This window comes from Myotis nattereri, assembly GCF_964212035.1.
Source record: "Myotis nattereri genome assembly, chromosome: 16".
Classification (NCBI taxonomy): domain Eukaryota; kingdom Metazoa; phylum Chordata; class Mammalia; order Chiroptera; family Vespertilionidae; genus Myotis; species Myotis nattereri.
In genome coordinates this window covers 55,847,588-55,869,065 of record NC_138091.1, presented here as the reverse complement: position 1 = coordinate 55,869,065, position 21,478 = coordinate 55,847,588, and the positions used below count along the sequence as shown (strand labels likewise).

At 69.3% G+C, this 21,478-nt stretch overlaps 2 protein-coding genes across 5 annotated transcripts; one reads left to right on the top strand and one right to left on the bottom strand.

The window, feature by feature from the left end:
- The first annotated feature begins 948 nt into the window (after positions 1-948).
- On the top strand, positions 949-15,910 carry CEP131 (centrosomal protein 131). Of its 4 annotated transcripts, none has more exons than XM_081110681.1 (26): positions 949-1,140; positions 3,393-3,594; positions 4,093-4,202; positions 4,606-4,720; positions 4,929-5,056; positions 5,378-5,485; positions 5,894-6,049; positions 6,987-7,104; positions 7,484-7,600; positions 7,768-7,897; positions 8,103-8,197; positions 8,491-8,670; positions 9,021-9,197; positions 9,578-9,706; positions 9,920-10,045; positions 12,051-12,167; positions 12,338-12,440; positions 12,717-12,918; positions 13,196-13,303; positions 13,391-13,508; positions 13,628-13,702; positions 14,362-14,504; positions 14,584-14,761; positions 14,872-15,068; positions 15,555-15,615; positions 15,694-15,910. In XM_081110681.1, the coding sequence occupies exons 1-26, from the start codon at positions 1,133-1,135 to the stop codon at positions 15,766-15,768; spliced, it is 3,276 nt and encodes a 1,091-aa protein (XP_080966807.1). In that variant the 5' UTR covers positions 949-1,132; the 3' UTR covers positions 15,769-15,910. The 4 variants fall into 4 exon arrangements, with proteins under 4 accessions (XP_080966807.1, XP_080966810.1, XP_080966809.1 ...); XM_081110682.1 differs by having other exon boundaries at positions 1,118-1,140; positions 7,493-7,600; XM_081110684.1 differs by lacking the exon at positions 12,051-12,167 and having other exon boundaries at positions 1,039-1,140; positions 7,493-7,600.
- Positions 15,911-17,252: 1,342 nt separating this feature from the next.
- PVALEF (parvalbumin like EF-hand containing) lies at positions 17,253-18,864 on the bottom strand (the record flags this gene model as incomplete). The annotated part of the gene is made up of 4 exons (XM_081109311.1): positions 17,253-17,356; positions 18,200-18,315; positions 18,534-18,669; positions 18,759-18,864. The coding sequence occupies 4 exons, from the start codon at positions 18,862-18,864 to the stop codon at positions 17,310-17,312; spliced, it is 405 nt and encodes a 134-aa protein (XP_080965437.1). The 3' UTR covers positions 17,253-17,309.
- Between the last annotated feature and the right edge of the window lie 2,614 nt (positions 18,865-21,478).

The window sequence follows — 21,478 nt, the reverse complement described above, 5'->3', positions numbered from 1 at the left end:
AATTTAGCATTTTCTATGACTTAAATTTTATTGTCAAAAATTTAAGATTTTTGCTAAAGTGTGTTTTATGGCCCAGACTATGGTCTGTGTTGGGGAATGGTCCACGTGCACTTGATCTAGAACAGGGGTCCTTGAACTATGGCCCGCGGGCCACATGCAAATACAAATATTGTATTTGTTCCCGTTTTGTTTTTTTACTTCAAAATAAGATATGTGCAGTGTGCATAGGAATTTGTTCATAGTTTTTTTTTAAACTATAGTCCGGCCCTCCGACGGTCTGAGGGACAGTGAACTGGCCCCCTGTTTAAACAGTTTGAGGACCCCTGATCTAGAACATAGATGAAAAAACCCTTAACAAGATACTATGAAAAAGCAAAAAAAAATTAGCAAAAAGAACGCAGCAATATGTAAAAAGAGTGTAAGTGGGTAATCCATCACGGTAAGTGGGATTTATTGGGGGTGTGGAAGGCTGGCTTAACACCTGAAAATCAGTGTCATTCGCCATATTCACACACGAATGAAAAATACGCAGAGAGCAGGAGACAAAATCCACATCCATTCATGAGCAGAAACTCCGCAAAACTAGAAATACAGAGCTTGCCGGGGTTGCGGGGGAGCCGGGGGAGCCCGGAGACCGCGTGGGTCCCGCGGGCTGGCGGGACCTGACTCCACGCCCGCCCCTCGTTCCTGCCCAGGCCCCGCCCACGCCACTCGAGGCCCCGCCCACGCCAGCCGCGTCCAATCGGCAGCCCGCTGCCACGGTGGAGTTCCCCCCCCAGGTCTCTGCGGCTCCTCCCAGGCTTGAACTTCCCGAAAGACAGCCGAGCGGCCCAATGAACTCTCACGACGGCCGGAGCGGCCGACTGGGGAGCCAATCCGGAAGCGGCGCGGGCAGGAAAGGCGGGACTTGGTGAGGCCCAGGAGGAGGAGCCGGGCTGTTTGCTGGTTGCTAGCTGCCGCCGCTCGGCTGCTTCATTGTCACCTCGGGCCTCGGTGCCGGTGCCGGCGCCGGGGCGGGGGCGCGAGGTCGTCGGTCCAAAGCGCGGGTCCCGGGTCCCAGCCAGGCGGACCCGCGCACCCCTCGCCTCGGGCCCCGCAGGCCCCGCGCCCGGCCGGCTCGCGCAGGTGAGGAATGTGCAGGTGAGAGGCCCCTGCACAGCGAGGGGCGCACCGGGGCCGCTCTCGGCTTCCCGGTCCACAGGCTCGGCTCCCGCCCCGTGAGCCCGACCCCGGGAGCCGGGAGCTGCGGAGTGAGAGGCTGGCGGGGCCCTCGGTCAGCTCGGCCCGCGGCAGGCGGAGGCCCGGGTCCCCGACCCCGGCCCCCGGCCCAGGCGAGGGCCGCCTCGGGAGCAGGTGAGGTTCGGCCCGGGGTCCCCGCGGGGAGGCTGCGGTTCCGTCCGGAGCCCGCCCGCCACCGCCGTGGCCGGGCAGGGGCAGCCTGCGTCCAGCGGGCGAGGCGGGTCCGGCCTCGGGGAGAGGGGGTGCTTCACCCGCACAACCGGACACGCAGGCCTGGGGCCGCGGGCCTGGTGATGGCGGGGCCGGCCTCTGCGCTCAGCTCGGAGGCCGCGGGGACCGTGGCTGTGTGCCCGCCAGAGCCCTCGGTGGCCCCGACGGCTGGGCTCACTCCCCTGCGGCCTCCCCGCTGCCCGCTCCTTACCCAGGGCCGGTCCGTGCCAGCAGCCGGGGCCACAGGCCTGTCCTCACGGGGCTTCTGCTCTTCCGAGGGCTCAGACAGCGCACAGACCAGCCTGGGTGGCCAGGTGGCCGCGGCCAGGTGGCTGTGGCGCGGCCAGGTGGCTGTGGCCGCGGCCACGGGGCTGTGGCTGTGGCCAGGCGACTGTGGCCATGTGGCTGTGGCCGCGGCCAGGTGGCTATGGCTGTGACTAGGCGACTGTGGCCAGGTGGCTGTGGCCAGGCGACTGTGGCCAGGTGGCTGTGGCCGCGGCCAGGTGGCTATGGCTGTGACCAAGCGACTGTGGCCGTGGCCAGGTGGCTGTGGCCGTGGCCAGGTGGAGCAAGCTAGAGCCGGAGAGGGAGCGGAGAGTGGGGCCTGTGACACCCCAGGGAGGGGCCGGGCAGAGGGCCGCTGGCCGAGGTCCCTGGGTCCCCGTCCTCGGCGGCAGGGAGGCTGGTGGCTGAAGCAGAGGGAGGGGCAGAGGGGCCGTGAGGGGCCACGATCATTGGCATCAGATCTGATGGGGGAGGCGTCTGGACTCTGGTCTCTGTGCCTGGGGCCAGCAGAGGCTTTTTTTTTTTTTTTTAATATATTTTATTGATTTTTTACAGAGAGGAAGGGAGAGAGATAGAGAGTTAGAAACATCGATGAGAGAGAAACATCAATCAGCTGCCTCCTGCACATCTCCTACTGGGGATGTGCCCGCAACCCAGGTACATGCCCTTGACCGGAATCGAACCCGGGACCTTTCAGTCCGCAAGCCGACGCTCTATCCACTGAGCCAAAAATGTTTTTTTATTGATTTCAGTGAGGAAGGGAGAGGGAGCGAGAGAGAGAAACATCCATGATGAGAGAGAATCATGGACCGGCTGCCTCCTGCCCGCCCCGCACTGGGGATGGAGCCCGCAACCCAGGCCTGTGCCCTGACCAGGAAATCGAACGGCGACCTCCTGGTTCCTAGGCTGACACTCAACCACGGAGCCACACCGGCCAGGCCCAGCGGGTTTAAGCTGGGATAGAAGGTGACCCGAGACGCCGTTCAGAAAGGCCAGCTCTGGCCGCTGTGTGGGAGGGACGGGGCGGTCGTCTGCGTGGGGAGTTGGGGACAGGGGCGTGTGGGACCCGCCAGCCCTTGAGGCAGAGGCTGTCTCCCAGGTGAGAGGGTGGGTGGAGGAGAGGCCGGGGCAGAGTCGGGGTGGGGGGAACCCAGACTTCAGGGTCCAGAGAAGGGAGGGCCAGAAGGGAAACCCCGCAGGGCGGCCTCGCGGGGAGGGGAGAGCGGACGCCGGACCTGGGAGCTCATGGCTGTCCTGCGGGTTCCGAGGAGACGTAGGGGTCCCGTGGCCACATGAGGCTGGGAGTCGGTCCAGATCCCGGTGGGTCACACCGTGCGCCAGTCTCCAGCTGTCTTGTCTGACCCCGTGAAGAGGCTCTTAAATGTCCATTTCACAGACGAAGACAGTGAGGCTCAGACAGGGTGAGCCTGGGAAGGGTGGGCTCGGAGAGCCGGCCGCACCCAGAGGCTGCCGTGTCCCGGAGGCCTTGTCTGTGCTGCTCATCGCTCGCAGTCCTGCTCTGTGCCTGGTTTTGGGGAGGAGGGGACCCCCGCCTTCCCAGGGAGCTTGGTGCCCCGGTCCCCCCGAGGCCTGGCCAGCGGCCGCGTGCACGGACCGGTTCTGCGGGGGCTTCATTGCACTTCTCCTCACCCGCCCAGGGCCCTCTCGTCCACCATGAAAGGCTCCCAGGCCACCAGCAGCCCCCCCGGACCCCCCGAGGGCAGCCTGGAAGGCTTGGACCTGAGTCTGACAGGGCTCCCTCCACCCATGTCCCGACGCCCCAACAGCGCCTCTGCCGCCAAGCCTGTCGCCCGCTCCATCTCCGTGGCCACAGGCAGCGAGCCGAAGAGGAAGGCGCTGGTGAGTGTTGGAGCTGGGGCGTCGGGTCCCGGGGAGTGGCCGTTGGGGTGGCATCTGACTCCGGGTGAGCCCCACACCCCAGCCCGTTGCCCATCCAGCCCTGTGGCCTCCTGGGGAGCAGGGAGGACCAGGGGGCGAGGCCAGGCCCTAGGTCTGCCGGGGCCAAGCTCGTGCCAAGTTCTCTCCCTGCATCGACACGGGTTTGTTTAAATCCGCCAGCAGCGGGCTGGCCTGCGGGGCAGGGGACAGGCTCCTGGAGGCCTCGGGGGAGCCGGTGGGCATGCTCCAGGCCTCACGCACCTGCTCCGGGGCCTCCGCCAGGTGGGGGGGTGGCGGGGGGGCTCCCCCTTCTATCCAGAGGGAGCCTGATGGAGGCCCCGCGGCTCCTGCCGCCCCCTCGCCCCCCTCACCTCTCCCTCTAAACCTGTTCTGCACGGCCCGCATGGCGTGAACAGGCGACACCATGGCCACGAGGTTGGTGGTTTCCCCTTGTTGCAGGAGGCCACGGGGCCCGGGAGCTCCAGGGCCATCAACAACCTTCGCAGGTCCAGCAGCACCACGCAGGTCCACCAGCCTCAAGCCAAGCAGGCGTGGGCCAGCCCCCTCAGGTAACCTCTGACCCCCTCTGGTAACCCCCACTTGTTCCTGTCCGGCCTCTGTCAGCCCTTCTTCCGGCCTCACCAGTGTGGGCACTGGCCGGACAGTGGGGCCGGAGGTGCCCTTCACTCGGGGCCAGTCCTGGGGGCAGGCAGGTCGTGTCCGGACCTGTCGTCCCTGCGTGTGGAGTGTGGACTCGGGGCCGCCGTGCCCTGCCTTCCACGCCCCGCTTCCTGGCGGCGCTTTTCCCGGGGGTCGTGGCCACGGGCAGAGCCTCGCCACTTCCAGGCTCGGCCGTCAGATCAGGACCCAGACATGCCGCCTGAGCCCCAGGCTCGGGGACAGAAGTCCCTGCTGGTGACTGGCCGTCCCCGCTGCGTTTCTGACTGCCCTGCTTGCTGCCCTCTGACCCAGGCCGGCGGAGCCCCCCGACTTCCTGACGCTGTTTGAGAGCAGCTCCGGTGGGAACCAGAGGCCGGCCGGTGTGAGCAGGGCCTCCAGCGAGAAGGGGGCCACGTGGAACGTCCTGGTGAGAGCCGGGCAGCTGAGGGGCCGGGAGCGCGCCTGGCTCCCGCCTTGTTCTGCTGCCCCTGCGGGGGGCGGGGGTGTGCATCCCTGAGCACAGCTTCCCATCTGGAGAGGGGCAGGAGCTTCCTCCCGGCCACCCTGGCCGGGTTTGAGTGAGGCCGCGGGGGCAGGGAAGGGCTGGGGCTGAAGGCGTCTGCGTTCACCACCAGGACGACCAGCCCAGGGCCCTCCCCTCGCCGCCCGCCGCCCGGAGTCCCTGTGCCCTGGACACACCGGCGGGCCCACGGAGGAGAGAGGGCACCGTCTCCCTGGCGCCCAACTTCACTGCCAACAACAGGTGCGCCCTCCGCAGGTGCCCATGTGGGGCAGGTGCTTCGTCTTGTTCACGGCCAAGCGCGTGAAGGAGGGAGTGAGCGCAGGAGTGAGGGAAGGGGGCAGTGAATGAATGAGTCAGTGAGGGAGTGATTGGCTCTCTCCCCGAGGGCCCCCAGGAGGGGCTGCAAGGGCGTGTCTCACACAGGCAGGCTCTGCGCTGGCCCCGAGCCCAGACGGACACGCGGCTGGGGGGCTTTCCTCCTGGGGAGGCCAGGCCTGGGGAGGGAGAGGGCACACGCGGGCGTAGGGACTCGGGGACCTGACCCACCTCTGTCTCCTGCAGGAGCAACAAGGCGGCCGTGGGCAACTTTGTCACCACCATGGTGCACAACAACCACGGCCCCGCAGACGCGGCGCCCAAGAGCTCCAACCGCGCGGCGCCCTCCCTCAAGTGAGGCCTGGCCCCGGGCTGCGTGGGCCCTGCTGCCACCGTCACCCCAGAGCGCTGGGAGGGGGCGGGGGCACGGGCTGGGACTGATGGGCTCACGGCTCTGGGTGGGGTCCCTCTGAGGAAGCCACAGCCACCCCGTGTCCCGGGCCCCCTGGCCGAGAACAGAGCCCAGGCGGGTCTCGGCGGAGCGGCCGGAGTGCGTGGCCCCGTGTGCTCCGTCAGGGACGGCCACGGTGATCTGTGTGCCGCCAGCCGGGCACTCGGGAGGGCAGGTGGCTGTGGGACGGAGCAGCCGGCTCCTCTTGGGCGGTGGCGCCTCCTTGCAGGCCCCAGGCCGAGGCGGACAGAGGCCCCGGCGGTGGGAGGGCCGGGTCAGCGCCGTGAGCCTCTCTCTCTGCCTCCTGTCAGCAACCTCGTCAAGGCGGCCACCCGCGAGGGCGAGGGCAGCGGCGGCGGGAAGCCACAGAAGAACTCGGCCAGCAGCAACCACGGGGCCCGGAACAACGCAGGGGCCGCCGGGGGCCTGCTCAGGCGGCGGGAGGTGACGGAAGAGGAGGCCGAGAGGTGACCCGGGCTGGGGCCGGGGCGGGGGGCTCAGGCTCCAGTGATGGGACTTCCCATGTCACGGTTGTTTAAAATACACACTCTGTCCGATCCTGTTCTTGGGAACATCTGGAAAAGGCAGAACTGTAGGCAGCGGAGGGGCTCTGGGGGCGGAGACATTCTAGCAGCAATCCCCCCCCCCGCCCGCAGCCCCCTCTGCGGCTTTAATGAAAACCATCGAGTCACGTGCTCAGAATGCACCGCCTTTGTAGCTTGTGAAGGAACTTCGGGAAGGCAGTTAAACGTCGAGTGGGAATAAGACGTAGAACTAAACCCAGAGAGAGCCGTGGGCGGCCCAGGGCCGTGTGGCGAGTGCTGGGCTGGGGGGGGGGCTCCCGCTGGGGCCCGGCCGTGTGTCCCTCTGGGTGAGGAGCCGCTCAGTGACAGGACCTCCCTGGCCGGGCGGTCACCGCCTGCTGTCCCCTCGGTCTGGCCCTGCCAAGGCAGCCCCAGGCGGGAGTCGAAACTCAGTCCTGGAGCTGTTCTCACAGCATAAACCTACCCGAGTGACTCACGTGTTACAAACACCCAAACGGCCCTGGGCAGAAAGAGGGTCCCTCCCCCTCCCCCCACCTTAGAGCGTGGGGACCGGGCCCTGGAAGCAGGGGCAGGAGAGGCACTGGGGGAGGTCGGAGCTCTGCACCCCCCACCTGCCTGCCCCTCGGTGAGGCCCCTGAGCGGGGGGCCCTGTGTGCATGTCCCCAGCAGGTGGCCGTCACATCCTGGGCGCTTCGTTTGCACCCTGGCCGAGGCTGAGGCTTCTTGTTTAAGCAGCACCATTGAGTGTGATTCCTACACCGTGTAGACCTGGCGACTGGTGGAGTCTGTGCGGGCGGGGCCCTCGGCCACTGTGCACAGGCCCCGCGTCTGCCCCACTCCTGAGTCCGCTCTCTGCCAGGTTTATCCACCAGGTGAACCAGGCCGCCATCACCATCCAGCGCTGGTACCGGTACCAGGCCCGGCGGCACCGAGCCCAAGCCGCCAGCCTGGGGCACCTGCTAGCATCCAAGCTTGAGGTCGGTGTGGGTGTGAGCCGCGCCGGGGGCGGGCGGGAACCTGGGGCTGCGGGATTGGAACTAGACGGGCCGTGGCCCCCACCTGTTGGCCCACACCTGTCGGGGGCCCAGCCTCCTCCTTGCCCTGAGCCGCTGCCTCGCTCCCTCCGTCGGCGGGGCCTGGGTGTCGGGAAATGCCGGCCGGGTCCATCCCGGCTGAGGGGTCCAAATCTGTTTCTGGTTTTGGGGCCCCTGCTCTGTGATGCAGAGCCGTCCCCTCGCCCGGAAGAGCCACCGAGAGGGTAGCTTGTCTTCTGTGGGTGCAGAGATCCAGGTGGGGGTCTGCGGGGGTCTGGGGTGCCGTGGGAGCCCACACCCAGGCCAGCCACCCCTTTCCCAGGGCCAGCAGAAGCGGCAGGCAGAGGGCGACCTGCTGGACCTGCACCGGCAGAGGGAGGCAGCCCGGAAGAAGGCCCGCGAGGAGAAGGCGCGCCAGGCCAGACGGGCGGCCATCCAGGTGCGGGGCGAGGGGCTGGGCCTCACGAGCCCGGTGCGAGGGTGGGACCGAGGGCCAGAGAGCGGCCGCACCCGGGGCGGGGGGGCCTGGGACACGCCTCGGGCAGCCGGCCGCGGAGGGCGAGGGCCGCTGTCTGGTGGGCGAGCCTGCTCATGGCCGCCCCGCAGGAGCTGCAGCAGAAGCGAGCCCAGAAGTCTGGCCACGGGACCCAGGAGCCGGGGAAGCCCCAGCCGGCCCAGGAGCCGCCCCTGCGGCCAGGAGACAGCGCTCAGCAGCCCCCCAAGGCCAACAACACGGGTGAGCGGGAGAGCCCGCAGCCCTGCCCCTGCCCCCGCCTCGCGCTCTGTCTCTGGGGCTCTGGTCGCTGGAGTGAGCTGTGGGCGCCCACCCCCGTGGAGGAGGCCTCGCTGGACGGCACCCGGCCTGCGCCCCCCTCTGCTCCGCGAGGCCTCCTCCCAGGGCTCCCCCGGGCGAGGTGACGACGCCCTGTTCTGCTTCACAGGGGCCAGCTCCCGGACCCCGGGCCCCGAGGACCCCTGCCAGCCTCTCCCCGACGCCGCCCCAGAGGCCCAGCGGCTCCCGGATGACAAGCCACAGGTGTGGTCACAGCCCTTCCCACCCAGCCTGCCCTGCCCTCCCCTGCCCCTGCCCCTCCCCTGCCCCTGCCCCTCCCCTGCCCCTCCCCTGCCCCTCTCAGCTGGAAGCTCAGAGGTCAGGTGGTGGCCAGGCCCCCACACACCTCACTCGGCCGCCCGTCTGTCTCCCTGGCGATGGGTCTGGGCACGCCGGGTCCTTGGTTGAGTGGGTGCCTGGCCTCACCCCCACGGTTCTCGAGTGGTGTCGGCCTCTTAGGGCCGTGCCAGCTTCTCCCGCCCACCCGTCTGCCTCAGGACACCAGCGCCCAGGACGCGGCTGGTGAGGCCCTGGAGACGGGCGGCCCTGGGAGCAGGGCCCAGTGCAGGGCGACCCTGGACGAGCTGCTGGACACGCTGAGGCTGCTGGAGGAGGCGCCCGAGCCGTTGCCCCGCCCCGGGGCCTACCACAAGGACAGATACGCCTGGAGCGACGAGGTGACCGGGCCCTGCCCCTGGCGCCCGCCCCCCTGGAAGCAGGGAAGCCCACTGGGCCCTCCTGCTCTCCCTGGTCCCTAATGAGGACCAGGCGGGGCCTTGGCGACCCCCGGCACCGAGGGCAGCTGAGGCGTAGGGCCCCGGGGAGGGGGGCGCTGTCTCCGCCAGCCGTGCCCCGCGAGGGTCCGAGCCGCCCGAGGGCCCTTCCTTCCCACCCAGGCCCAGCTGCCCCCTTCCCCCTGCTCTCCCCTTCCTTTACCCCACCCGCTCCCCGCCTCCCCTGCGCTGCCTCCCCGCTCCTGCCCCGGGGCCCCAGGAGCTCCTGGAAGGCAGCCCGAGTCCCTCCGCAGGAGGACGACGCCAGCTCCCTGACGGCCGACAACCTGGAGAAGTTCGGGAAGCTGAGTGCGCCCGCCGGGCCCCCCGAGGACGGGACGCTGCTGTCGGAGGCCAAGCTGCAGAGCATCATGTGCTTCCTGGACGAGATGGAGCAGTCGGGGCGGGAGCGGCCGGCCGCGGCCCCCCAGGTGCGCGGGTCCCCCCATGCGCACGGGTCCCCCCATGCGCACGGGTCCCCCCATGCGCACGGGTCCCCCCAGGTGTCCGGGTCCCCCCAGGTGTCTGGGTCCCCCCAGGTCCACAGGTCCCCCCAGGTGTCCGGGTCCCCCCAGGCACGCGGGTCCCCCCAGGTGTCTGTGTCCCCCCAGATGTCCGGGTCCCCCCAGGTGTCCGGGTCCCCCCAGGTGTCCGGGTCCCCCCAGGTCCGCGGGTCCCTCCAGATGTCTGGGTCCCCCCAGGTGCGCGGGTCCCCCCAGGTGTGTGGGTCCCCCCAGGTGCGCGGGTCCCCAGGCAGGAGGGGCGGCAGGTCTCCCCCCGGGACCGCACCTCCTGACACAGCCGTCCTCAGGGGCTCGCAATGGAGGAGGGGGGGCCGCGGCGCCTGGAGTCTGCATCCGAGGTGAGCGTGTCTGTGATGCGGCTGAAGCTGGAGGTGGAGGAGAAGAAGCAGGCGATGGCGCTGCTACAGCGGGCGCTGGTGAGCACCTCATCACCCCTCCATGCCCCCAGCGCCCTCACGCCCCCACCGCCCTCACTCACTGACCGTCCCTTACTTGTCACCACCAGTCCCCGCTGGCGCGTCCTGCCATGGGCCGTCACCGCCTCTGTCCCAGGCTGCCCTCTGCGTGTGGTCTGAGTGCCGCCCCCTGAGTGGCCCTTATCTTCTGCGTCCCCCTCCCCACACCCCCAGGCGCAGCAGCGGGACCTCACCATCCGGCGGGTCAAGGAGACGGAGAAGGAGCTGGGCCGGCAGCTGCGGCAGCAGAGGGAGCACTACGAGGCCACCATCCAGCGGCACCTGTCCTTCATCGACCAGGTGAGGCCGCCCGGGAGCTGGGCGCAGGGGGTGGTCAGGGCCCCTGGGGTCAGGGACAGGGTCAGGGTCAGGGACAGGGTAAGGGTCAGGGACAGGGTAAGGGTCAGGGACAGGGTAAGGGACAGGGTCAGGGTCAGGGACAAGGACAGGGTCAGGGACAGGGTCAGGGACAGGGTCAGGGTCAGGGACAGGGTCAGGGACAGGGACAGGGTCAGGGACAGGGTAAGGGTTAGGGACAGGGTCAGGGTCAGGGACAGGGTCAGGGACAGGGACAGGGTAAGGGTCAGGGACAGGGTCAGGGTCAGGGACAGGGTCAGGGTTAGGGACAGGGTCAGGGACAGGGTCAGGGACAGGGTAAGGGTCAGGGACAGGGTCAGGGTTAGGGACAGGGACAGGGTAAGGGTTAGGGACAGGGTCAGGGTCAGGGACAGGGTCAGGGTCAGGGACAGGGTAAGGGTTAAGGACAGGGTCAGGGTCAGTGTTTGGGTCAGGGACAGGGTAAGGGTCAGGGACAGGGTCAGGGTCAGGGACAGGGTAAGGGTTAGGGACAGGGTCAGGGACAGGGACAGGGTCAGGGACAGGGACATGGTCAGGGATAGGGACAGAGTTAGGGACAGGGTCAGGGACAGGGTTAGGGTCAGGGACAGGGACATGGTCAGGGATAGGGACAGAGTTAGGGACAGGGTCAGGGACAGGGTAAGGATTAGGGACAGGGTCAGGGACAGGGTCAGGGACAGGGTAAGGGTTAGGGACAGGGTCAGGGACAGGGACAGGGTCAGGGACAGGGACAGGGTCAGGGACATGGTCAGGGATAGGGACAGAGTTAGGGACAGGGTCAGGGACAGGGTTAGGGTCAGGGACAAGGACAGGGTCAGGGACAGGGACAGGGTTAGGGACAGGGACAGGGACAGAGTTAGGGACAGGGTCAGGGACAGGGTTAGGGACAGGGTTAGGGACAGGGTCAGCGACAGGGTCAGGGACAGGGTTAGGGACAGGGACAGGGTCAGGGACATGGTCAGGGACAGGGACAGGGTTAGGGACAGGGACAGGGTTAGGGACAGGGTCAGCAACAGGGTCAGGGACAGGGTTAGGGACAGGGACAGGGTCAGGGACATGGTCAGGGACAGGGACAGGGTTAGGGACAGGGACAGGGTTAGGGACAGGGTCAGGGTCAAAGACAGGGCCTCGGGGAGCTTCTAGGCCCACGGCCTTCCGGCGGGTGTGTCGCCCTCTCTGGAAGCGGGCAGTGTGTCCCCTGTGGGGGGAAGGTGTCCACTGCTCGATGGGCTAGTCCCGTGGTTGGCAAACTGCAGCTTGCGAGCCACTTGTGGCTCTTTGGCCCCTTGAGTATGACTCTTCCACAAAATTCCACGTGCAGGCGCGCGTACGGTGCGATTGAAACTTCGTGGCCCATGTGCAGAAGTCGGTTTTCGGCCTGGGCGAGTCTATTTTGAAGTACTGTTGATATTTAGCTCTGTTGACTGATGAGTTTGCCGACCACTGGGCTAGTCCAAGGCTCATAGCCCTGCCTCCGGGCCCAGCATGGCGGGCGGCAGCAGGGTCAGGCGGGCAGGGCACACCTGGCTGGCGGCTCAGGACCCACGAATGGGAGGTGTCCAGGACCCACCCCCTGAGCTGCTCCGTTGCGTTCTGGCCGTTGAGTCCTGGGTGGCTGCCCCAGTGGAAGCTGGAGGCCTCGGTGAGGGCTGCGAGCTCGAGCTCACCCGCTCAGCCCGCCCCTGCCGGGTCCTGTTCCGGGCAAAATGCCAGGTCTGTGAGGAGAGGAGGGAGCCCAGAGGGACACTCCACTCAGCTCTGCCAGGGGCCATGGTGCGGGGGCGTGGAGGGGGTGACAGCCGTGGCCCCTTGCCCACATGGGCTCGGGGGGTGGGGGGTGGCCCAGCCCCAGCTGACGTGCTGGCCCCCAGGCGGGGGGAGGCACCGTGCAGGTGTCGGCGGTCACACGGGCGGGGCCTCACCGGGGCGCCCCTCCCACCCGATGCAGCTGATCGAGGACAAGAAGGCCCTGGGGGAGAAGTGCGCGGCCGTGGTGGCCGAGCTGAAGCAGGGCGAGCAGAGGCGCCAGGAGAGGGAGGCCCAGATGCGGGAGCAGCACGCGCTGGTGAGCGGCCGCGGCGCCCGCCTGCAGACCAGGCCGCCGAGCCTCTGCCCGGCCTCAGAGCCCGTCACGGGGCTGTGCTGGGTGCGGTGCCGGCGCCACAGCCTGGGCGGGGCGGGTGCCAGCTGTCCCGCTCCCGCAGCTCCTGCCGACGCCCGTCTTCTTGCCGGTAGGAGATCAAGAAGCTCAAAGAGCTGATGAGCGCGACGGAGAAGGTGCGCAGGGAGAAGTGGATGAACGAGAAGACCCGGAAGATCAAGGAGATCACGGTCAGAGGTGAGGGCGTGGGGTCAGCTCACGGCTGGGGGCCACGGGCTCGGGCGGTGCCGGCCCAGGAGGCGCTGCGGGCGCTCAGGTGGGGTCAGGGCTCCTGCCACTTATCCCGTGGCTCCTCCCCTCAGAGAGCGGGTCCCAGATGGATGGGGCCTGGCCCTCCTGCACCGGTGCACCCTGTCCCCTGGGCTCCCTCCTCCCAGGAGCCGGGATACTGCCAGGGCCCCCCGCTGCCAGGGTGAGGACGGGGTCCCTGCAGCGCTGGGCTCCTGCCCCCAGGCCTGGAGCCCGAGATCCAGAAGCTGATCGCCAAGCACAAGCAGGAGGTGAAGAAGCTGCGCAGCCTGCACGCGGCCGAGCTGCTGCAGGCGGACGAGCGGGCGGCCCAGCGCTACGGGCGCCAGGCGGAGGCACTGCGGGAGCAGCTGGAGCAGGAGAAGGAGGCGCTGGCGCAGCAGGAGCGCGCGCGCACCCAGCAGCGGTGGGTGTCCCCCTCCCGGCACCCCACAGGACAGAGGGGCCACGGTCCGAGCAGAGCTGGGGTGTGCCTGGAGCCCAGAGGGAGTTTGGGACCCCCAGAATGAAAACGGGGACCCAGAGCCGAGCTGCAGCCCCGCACGCGTGCCAGGAGGGCGGCAGCCACACCAGCCGGTGCTGAGGGACCGTGCCCTGGGCGGCGGCTGGGTGGCCGGGACCAGTGGGTGCCGGGCAGGGTTCCCCTGTCCCGGCCGCGGGCCCAGCAGTTCCTTCCTCTGCAGCTTCGAGCAGCAACTGGAGCAGGAGCAGCGGGACCTGCAGCAGCTGCGCCGGCGGCTCTACAGCGAGGTGGCCGAGGAGAAGGAGCGGCTGGGCCAGCAGGCTGCCAGGTGCTGGGGGGTCCCCGCTGTCCACCTGCCCCCCGCCCCCCGGTAGCCCCCCACCCCGCCCGCACACTGACCTCCGCGGGCCTGCAGGCAGCGGGCGGAGCTGGAGGACCTGCGGCAGCAGCTGGAGGAGAGCAGCGCGTCCAGGGCCCGAGCCCTGCGGGCTGAGCTGGACAAGGGGCGGGAGGAGCTGGAGCAACGGCACCAGGTCTGTCGCCCCGGTCATGCCAGCCCCGTGGGGGAGCCCTGCTCGGGGGCGAAGGGGAGACCCTGCCGGGCACGGGGGCGCAGCAGCTGGGGGCTGCTCTCATGGTCGCCCGCCCGCAGATGGAGCTGCAGGCCCTGAAGGACCAGCTGGAGGTGGAGCGGCAGCTGTGGGAGGCCAACTGTGCCAAGAAGGAGGTGGGCACTGCAGGCGGTGGTGGAGGTGGCGGCTGGCCGGCCCCTTCCCCCCAGCACCCGGCGTCAGGGTGGGTCTGCCTCTGGGGCCTCCCCTGGGCCCGCTCCTGGGTTCTCGCCTGGCGGTTCACTCTGAGCGATGCCCAGCGCTGCCCCAGCCCTTCCCCCAAGTGCCCGGGGCACCAGCGGGGCTGGGGCAGGTCCAGGTGACCCCGAGGGGAGCGTCCCTCGCCCTCCTCTCCAGGTTAACTGCCACTCAGACACCTGCGGGTGCAACTGCCCACAGCCCTGGTGACGCCCTCAACGTGGCCAAGCACGATCCTGCTCCCACAGCCGCACTGCGGGCTCGAGCCTGTGAGCTAGCAGGGTCAAAGGGCACGTGTGAAACTTGACGGAGTGCCCAGATGTCCAGTGCCCGCCCTCGTCTGAGAGGCCGCCCCCCTGATGCCCTCACCCCAGTCATGGGGCGCCCGGCCACCCTCAGCCCCAGATGAAGCCCTGTTATGTGTCCGGCCCTCTGCCGGCGCCCACCGCACCCCTCGGTCCCCATTGGGTCCCAGTGACAGGACCTGGCCCCTCCCCTGTGGACGGATGGGGCCTGGGGTGGGGGGAGGCCCCCTCTGCCCCTACGAATCCGGCCCTGAGCCTCCCCCCGCCCCCAGGAAGCGTGGCTGCTGAACCGGGAGCGGGAGCTGAAGGAGGAGATCCGGAGAGGCCGCGACAAGGACATCGAGCTGGTCATCCGCCGGCTGGAGGCCGACATGACACAGGCCAGGGAGGAGAGCGAGAGGGCCGCCGAGAGCCGGTGAGCCTGGCCCGGCGGAGACGGGCACCGTGCCGGCCGCCGGGGCTGTGGGGGCCTGACTGACCCACGCCTCCTGCAGCGTCAAGCGCCTCCGAGACCAGCACGAAGCGGAGCTGGCGGAGCTGGAGCAGGCGGAACGGAGGCTGCAGGACCAGTGCGCCGAGCTGAGGGGGCGGCTGGCGGAGGCCGAGGGCGAGGGCGTGCGCCTGCAGGGCCTGGTGCGCCAGAAGGACAGGGCCCTGGCCGAAGCGAAGGCGGTGAGCGGCCGGGCGGGTGGGCGGGCGGCAGACTCCTGTCCACCTCAGGCTCTGTCCACGGGCACGGGCACGGCCACGGGCTCACACGCACCCGCCGTCCCCGCCACCAGGTGAACGAGCAGCTGGTGGGCGAGCGGAGCGGCCTGGCCCAGGTGCTCCGCCAGGAGTTCGCCGACCGGCTGGCTGCCTCCGAGGAGGAAAACCGGCAGGTCAGGGCCGAGCTGGCCGAGCTGCGGGCGCAGCAGCGGCTGGAGCTGGAGCAGCTCCGGCGGGAGAAGCAGGCGGAGCTGGAGGACGTGCATGCCAGGTGGGTGCTGGCCTGAGGGCCGGGGATGGGGGGCGGGGCGGCAGGGGGGGCGCAGCTTCTTCAGGGGGAAGAAGCTAGGTGCCCGTGGGGGCCGGGCTGGGCAGGCGCCCCCGTGTGTCTCCAGGGGGGATCTCCGGCCCCGCCTGGGTGAAGTGGGGGCTGTGCGGGAGGTCTGGAGGCCCCCACCGCCCGGGCCCAGCATCCCCCCGGCTCACCTGCCCACCTGTCTGCCCACCACGGGCCCCGAGAGGCGACATGGCACAGCCAGGCCCCTGCTGTGGGTTCTGACCCGCAGGGGCTGGTTCTCGGGGGTCACAGCTCCTGTCCCAACCCCTACGGACAGCCAGTGCCCGCAGTCAGCAGGCCCGGGGGGCGGGCGTTGGGCAGGACAGCTGCCCTCCTGCTGTCGGGGGGCGGGGGGGAGGCCCCCACCAGCCCCCTAGCTGCACTCGGCTGCAGCCCCCAGAACCTGCTGTGCGTCCACAGGGTGAAGGCGGCCCTGGCCAAGAAGGAGGAGGCTGTGAGCAGCCTCCGGAAGCAGCACCAGGTGGGTCCACGGCAGGCGGGGGGGCAGGGGGGGCTGGGAAACGGGGGTCAGCCCAGCCTGACCCCGTGCATGTCGCAGGCCGCGGTGAAGCGGGCCGACCACCTGGAGGAGCTGCTGGAGCAGCGCAGGCGGCCACTGCCCAGTGCCAAGTGACACCACCTCCCGAGACCGGGACAGGACGGGCAGCAGCTGGCGGGGTCCGGCGGGAGGTGGACCTGCCCTCCTTCCCTCTGCCCCGGGGCCCTGCGGCGAGAGCGCTGTGGCCGCGTGTGACAGTAAAGAGCTGTTTCTTAATTCTCCGTGTTCCCTGCCTCCTCTCTCCTGGGTCCTGGGGCTGCAGGCCCCCCAAGGCCCCTCCGCAGAGCGGTCTGGCGAGGAGGGGGACCCCAAGTTCCCTGCCTGCCCTGCCACCCTGGCTCAGATCCGCCGTCTCAGCCTGGCTCTGGCTCGGCACCGGCACCCACCCCCACCCCCTGGAAGGAGCCCCGAGCCTCCTCCCCACCCGCCAGGTGCCCAGCCACGAGGAGGGGGAGCCGGGGGGGGGGGCGACAGCCGACGGGGCTCCCGGAGGCTCCCGCATCCCTCCTGCTGGCCGTCTGGACGCGCTGCCCCGGCCGCAGGTGTGGGGCCTCGGCCGCTGGCCAGGAGCTCGCTCCTGTTCGCACGGTGGGGGGCCCACTGCTGTGGGGTTGCTGCAGCTGCCATGGAGGCGGAGCCGCTCCCTCACTGTCCAGGGCCCTGGGGTCTCGGCTCTTGCTGGTGTGAGTCCCAGTAACAGTCACCCTCAGGCCCGGCCGGCGGGCTCAGTGGCTGAGTATTGAACTGTGAACCTGTAAGTCACAGTTCAGCCCCGGTCAGGGCACACGCCCGGATTGCGGGCGTCCCCTGTGGGGCCGTGATGTTTCTGTCTCTCTCCCTTCATCTCTGAAACCAGTAAGAACGTCTGTAAGACGTCGCCCTCAGGCCTGCTGCCGCCGGGACATGGGGCAGAGGCGGGCTCCTTGGGGGCCGCCCCCGGGGTCCCGGGGCCTCCGTTTCCTCTGCACAGAGGGCTTGTCCTCCTGGCCGGACGGGTCCAGTGATGGGCAGGCGGGGCTGTGGGGCTCGGGGAGGCCGGGCTGGGCCTTGGGCTCAGCCGTTCAGGGGTCAGGGAGACAGAAGGCCGAAGGGCCCCCAGCACAGGAGGGGCCGGGAGGGCTGTGGCCTCAGGGGCTTAGGCCAGGAGAGGCGGCTGACAGGTGGGAGTGGGGCGGGCAGAGGCCGAGGCAGGCGGGGGCGGGGGCTCTTCCTGAGGAAGAGCTTGGGGAGAAGGGGGAGCAGGCGGAGGTGCAGGGAACCGACCCTCGACGTGTCCAGCACACGCCGGGGTCCCCCTCGGCCACCCCTGGGGCTGCAGGGTCCCGAGTGGTGCTCACGCGGCTGCTCTGTGGCCCGTGGTGGCCCAGGGACCGGCCTGGCACGAATCCTGAGCAGAGCCCAGCTGTGGTGGAGCCGGGGGCAGGGAGGGGGGCGGGCACCCTCTGTGGCCGCTGCAGGGACGTGGGGACCAGGAGGCAGACGAAGGGCTGGGCCCGCTCACCGCCTGCCCCCAGCACGCAGCTCCCCACACACAGGCCACGCCCGGTCGTTCATCTCATGCTGGTTTATTCCACCCTCGGCCTCGGCGGCCCCTCGCTGGCCGGGTGGGCGTGGGGCTACTTCTTCTTCGGGATTTTCTCCTTCTTGACCAGCTCAGAGAATTCTGGAGCAGGAGACAGGTTTCCATAGGTGACCCCTGCCTTGTGCTCCCCAGAGCCCTGCAGGCCCGACCGATAGGAGGTGTGCCCCCTTTCTGAGTAGGGACCCCACAGTCCTGGGGGCCTGCGCCCACCCGCCCGGGACTCACGATGGAGGGTCTCTGTGGGGACCCTGCACATTCCCTGAGAGCCTCCATCCGCTTCAGTGGGGAAACTGAGGCAGGGAGGGGCTGGGGGCTAAGTCCTGAGCAAACCTCTCAGCCTGTGGAGCCTTGCAGTCACCCCACAGGTCAGGGTTTGGGGATGTGGAGGCCTGGGGGTGAGGGGGGCCCACAGCTGGCAGGGTGTCTGGGCTCTGGGCTGTGCTCCCCCTTCCCAGGGCCACTTGGCTGCCTGCCCTCCAGGCCCGCGGCCGGCAGCTGGGTGACCCGAGTCTCCAGGAAGGCCTGCTGCCCCACGAATGCCACTTCTCCCACGGCAGCCCCCACCCACGCCCATTGCCTAGGCCGCAGCCCTCCCCAGCCCACCTCCCACCTGCGTCCACCTCTGGTGTCCCCCCCACCCCCACCCCCATAATCTCCCCTGACCCTCGGCCTGAGGCTGCCCAGGTGACCTTCCCCAGAGCCAGCCCCGTGGGCCCCTCACATCCAGCATCTCTGAGACTCAGTTTCCCTGTCTGTGACTTGGGGGCTTAGACCAGCAAGAGGCGGCTGACAGGTGGGGGGGTGCCCATCACAGATGGCTGTGCGCTTGGGGGGACGGGTCAGCGCCTGGCAGCGGGGAGCCACTCCGCTCTGCCTCGGGGACGGTGGACCGAGGGACCTGAGACACCCGCCCGCGCCGCCCACCTTCGAAGTCAATCCTCCCGTCGCCGTCGGTGTCGGCTGCCTGGATCATGGCCTCGGCCTCCTCGTCCGTCAGCGGGGCGGCGGGCCCACTGCTGGGGATGGTGGACAGGACGTACCTGGGCCGGGCGGGCTCCGGTCAGAGCCGGGGCGTCCGCCATGCCCGACAGTGTACAAAGGGCCCATTTTACAGGGGAAACGGCCCAGCCAGCCGGGTCTGATGCTGTCCCTGGGGCCCCGCCTCCCGAGAGGTCAGTGGCGCCCACGGAGGGTGCGGGGTCTGCTGGGCGGGTGTGGGGCCCTCGGCACCCCCCCCCCCCCCGCGTGCAGCTGTTACTTGATCTCGTTCCACTCGATGAAGCCGCTCTTGTCCTTGTCCAGCGTCTGGAAGGCCTTGCGGATGGCGCCCTCCAGCTGCCCCGAGGCCTGGAACTTCTGCATGTGCTCAAAGAACTTGAGGTAGTTGAAGGCGCCTGGGGGAGCAGGCGAGGTCAGGGGTCACCGCCCTGGCCGGGCCAAGGGAGACCTGGCGGGGGGGCGGGGTGCGTGGGGCGGGCTGTACCGTGGTGCCTCACGTCCGTGGGGAGCAGGCCTATGTCCTTGTCCGACAGGGACGTGCCCATGGCCAAGGCCACCTTCTTCATCTGCGAGGAGAAATCGTCGTCCATGCTGGCCCTGCGGGGAGGAGCCAGCTCAGCGCGGGCACAGCCGGAGGGCGCTCCGCGGGGACCCTGCCCCCTGACCAGACCCCCAGCTGCCCTCGGGGCCCTGGCCTTGCAGAGGCCCTGTGCCAGGCCCCGAGGAGGACAAGTCTGAGTCCCGCCTCCTGCTGGCCAGTGAGGGGCTCCCCCATGTCACAGAGGAGACGAGTGTCCGAGTGGCAGGTGACGCACACAGTCCTCTCCGCTCAGCAGGGGTGGCCGTGGCAGCATCTGCTCCCTCCGTGCTCCCGGGCTGTCCTTCAAGGCCCATCAAGCTGCCTCCTCCGGGAAGCCTCCCTGGTGACCTGAAGCCCCACCTCCTCCGGCCAAGCTCAGGCCCAGGCTTGGCCTCACACTCCCGGACCCCAGGCCAGGGGGTCCCGGTCGTCCTGGCTGGATGCTGACTCTGGGGTGTGCTGGGCCCGGGCCCATCTGGAGCTGGACTGAGGGAGGCCCAGAGACCCCATCTAGCAGGGTGACCCACCCCCTGTCCCGGCCTCAGAAGGGCCGGCTGAGGTGCATCTGCCCACAGCCTCTGGCGAGGTGTGCGTGTCCCTGTCCCACTTCATGCGGGGTCACCGAGGCAGGCCCTCCCCCCAAGCAGCCCCCCAGGCAGGCCCCGAGACTGGCAGGAATCCCAGCCGGGCGGGTGGGGGTCTGGGCACAGGCAGGGCCAGCAGCCGGGACCAGGCTGTCCTGTGCCCCTCACGGCGGAGCCTCATGCGCTGCTGGGCTCTCGGGTTGCTGTCCCCAGGGGGGGGGGTTGGGTTCTGGGCTCGTGGAAAGCAGCTATTTCAGAGGCTCCTTGGCCCTCTGGAAAGTTCACGGGTGTGGAGCCTTCTGGAACATGCTCCCGCCCCGCGGCAGCCCTGTGGCCTGCGGGTCGGAGGGGCCTGGGCTTGGCTGGTCCTCGCCCTGCACTCAGCACCTGGGGTCCCCCTCTGACCCCGACTCAGCCACGCTCCCTCCCGCACAGGCCTCGTGCCCACCCCTCGCGGGTCGGCCACGCAGCTGCCTCCAGGCTGGTTCCCGCGGGGCTGCCCCCCTCCTCCTTTTCCCGCCTTCTCTGGACTCCCTGGGGCCCCCGCAGACCCCAGGGCCTCCCCTTGTCCTGTGGGTGAGGACGGCACCCCAAGATCAGGGTGAGCCGCGTGGGGCCCAGCCACCCCTTCCCGCAGGGCTCACCTCCGCCTGCTTCCCTCGAGGCTCTGGGAGGCGTGTCAGGCTGGGGGCCTTTATACCTGCGGCCGCCCGGCCTGTTGACAGCTTGGGGCTGCAGCTGTCCCCCAGCCCTCCCTGGCACTCCAGCCTGGCACTGGGTGCCCCCCAGGGGCTCGCTGGCACTTGCACACCCAACCGGCTGGGCAGGCTGGGCATTGGCAGTGCCTGGCCTCCCGGAGCCCAGGGTGGGGGTGGAGAGAGCAGACAGGGTTTCTGCTGTCACAAGAGGTCCACCTGCCTGTGGCCTCACAGGGTGAGGGGCTCGTGGTCCCCGAGGTGGTGGCTGGGCCCACCAGGGTCACTGGGGGGCGGGGGGCCGGGGGGCCGGGCCAGGAGGGCTCCGCGGGCACGGGGAGCAGGGCTGTGACCCGCAGGGCCGGCCTCTCTCCCCCAGCAGGTCCTGTGTTTCTGTCACTGCAGAGGGCGTTCTGGTGTCTCTGTCCAGGGCACCATGTCTCCCAAGAGTGGGGTGACCAGGCTGAGCATCAGAAGAGTCCACGTGCCTGCACCTTCTCCCGGAGGGTCACCCCAAAGCTCCCAGCCCAGCCGTGCCCCAGCCCTCACACTGCGGCCTCGTCCTGGCAGCACGGACGCCCACGTGTGTGCCCGGGGGGGGGGGGGTGCTGTTCTCGGCGTGTGCGTGCCGCCCTCGTGCCGCGTGGAGGACACCAGTTACAAAGGCCCCTCCGCACCGCGTGCCCCGCTCCTCCGCATCGGCGTCCAGGAGAGGCGACGGCTGGTGCCGCCGGGGCGGGAGCAGGGGCCACGGGGCGCTGGGTTTTGAGGGCGCGGAGCAGGCTTGATCTGGGGCGACAGAGACACCGGAGGAGACGGCCGCGCGGCTGCACCGAACGCGTGAAATGCCACCGGGCTCTCCGCGAACCGTGGTTTCTCACGTGACGTTACAAAAATATAAATGGGCAGAGTGAGAAATGGTGCTTTTAATAAAGTGTGAATTAAACACGATCATAATGAGGCAGCGGCACGGAGGGTCTGCAGGGGGAGGGAGGGAGGGAGGCTGTCCTGGCCTCCAGCCCAGGGACGGGGGGAGGGGCGAGCGCGCAGGCGCCTGGAGCAGCACCTGCCCCGAGATGACAGATGGCCGGTCCCTGGGCTGCTCCTTGCGTTTCATCTCTGTCCACAGTCGGGCAGCCCCTCCTCGCCCGCAGCCCTGGCCCCGGCCACTGGCCCCTGCGCTGGGCTGAGCCGGCCTGGGGGCCATGGACCACCCAGAGCCCGGGGACCTGCTGTCCTCTGTCCAGGAGGCTCAGGTGTGGCCCTCAGGATAGGGCACTGGGCGGACGGCAGACGGCAGGGGGTGGCTCTCCTGGCCCCCTCCCCCACCCCGGTTCAGCCGGCA

Coding starts and splice junctions, on each gene's coding strand:
- CEP131 (XM_081110681.1), top strand. Junction 4,203..4,605: donor GCGTGGGCCAGCCCCCTCAG/GTAACCTCTGAC, acceptor CCTCTGACCCAG/GCCGGCGGAGCCCCCCGACT. Junction 13,304..13,390: donor CTGGGCCAGCAGGCTGCCAG/GTGCTGGGGGGT, acceptor GCGGGCCTGCAG/GCAGCGGGCGGAGCTGGAGG.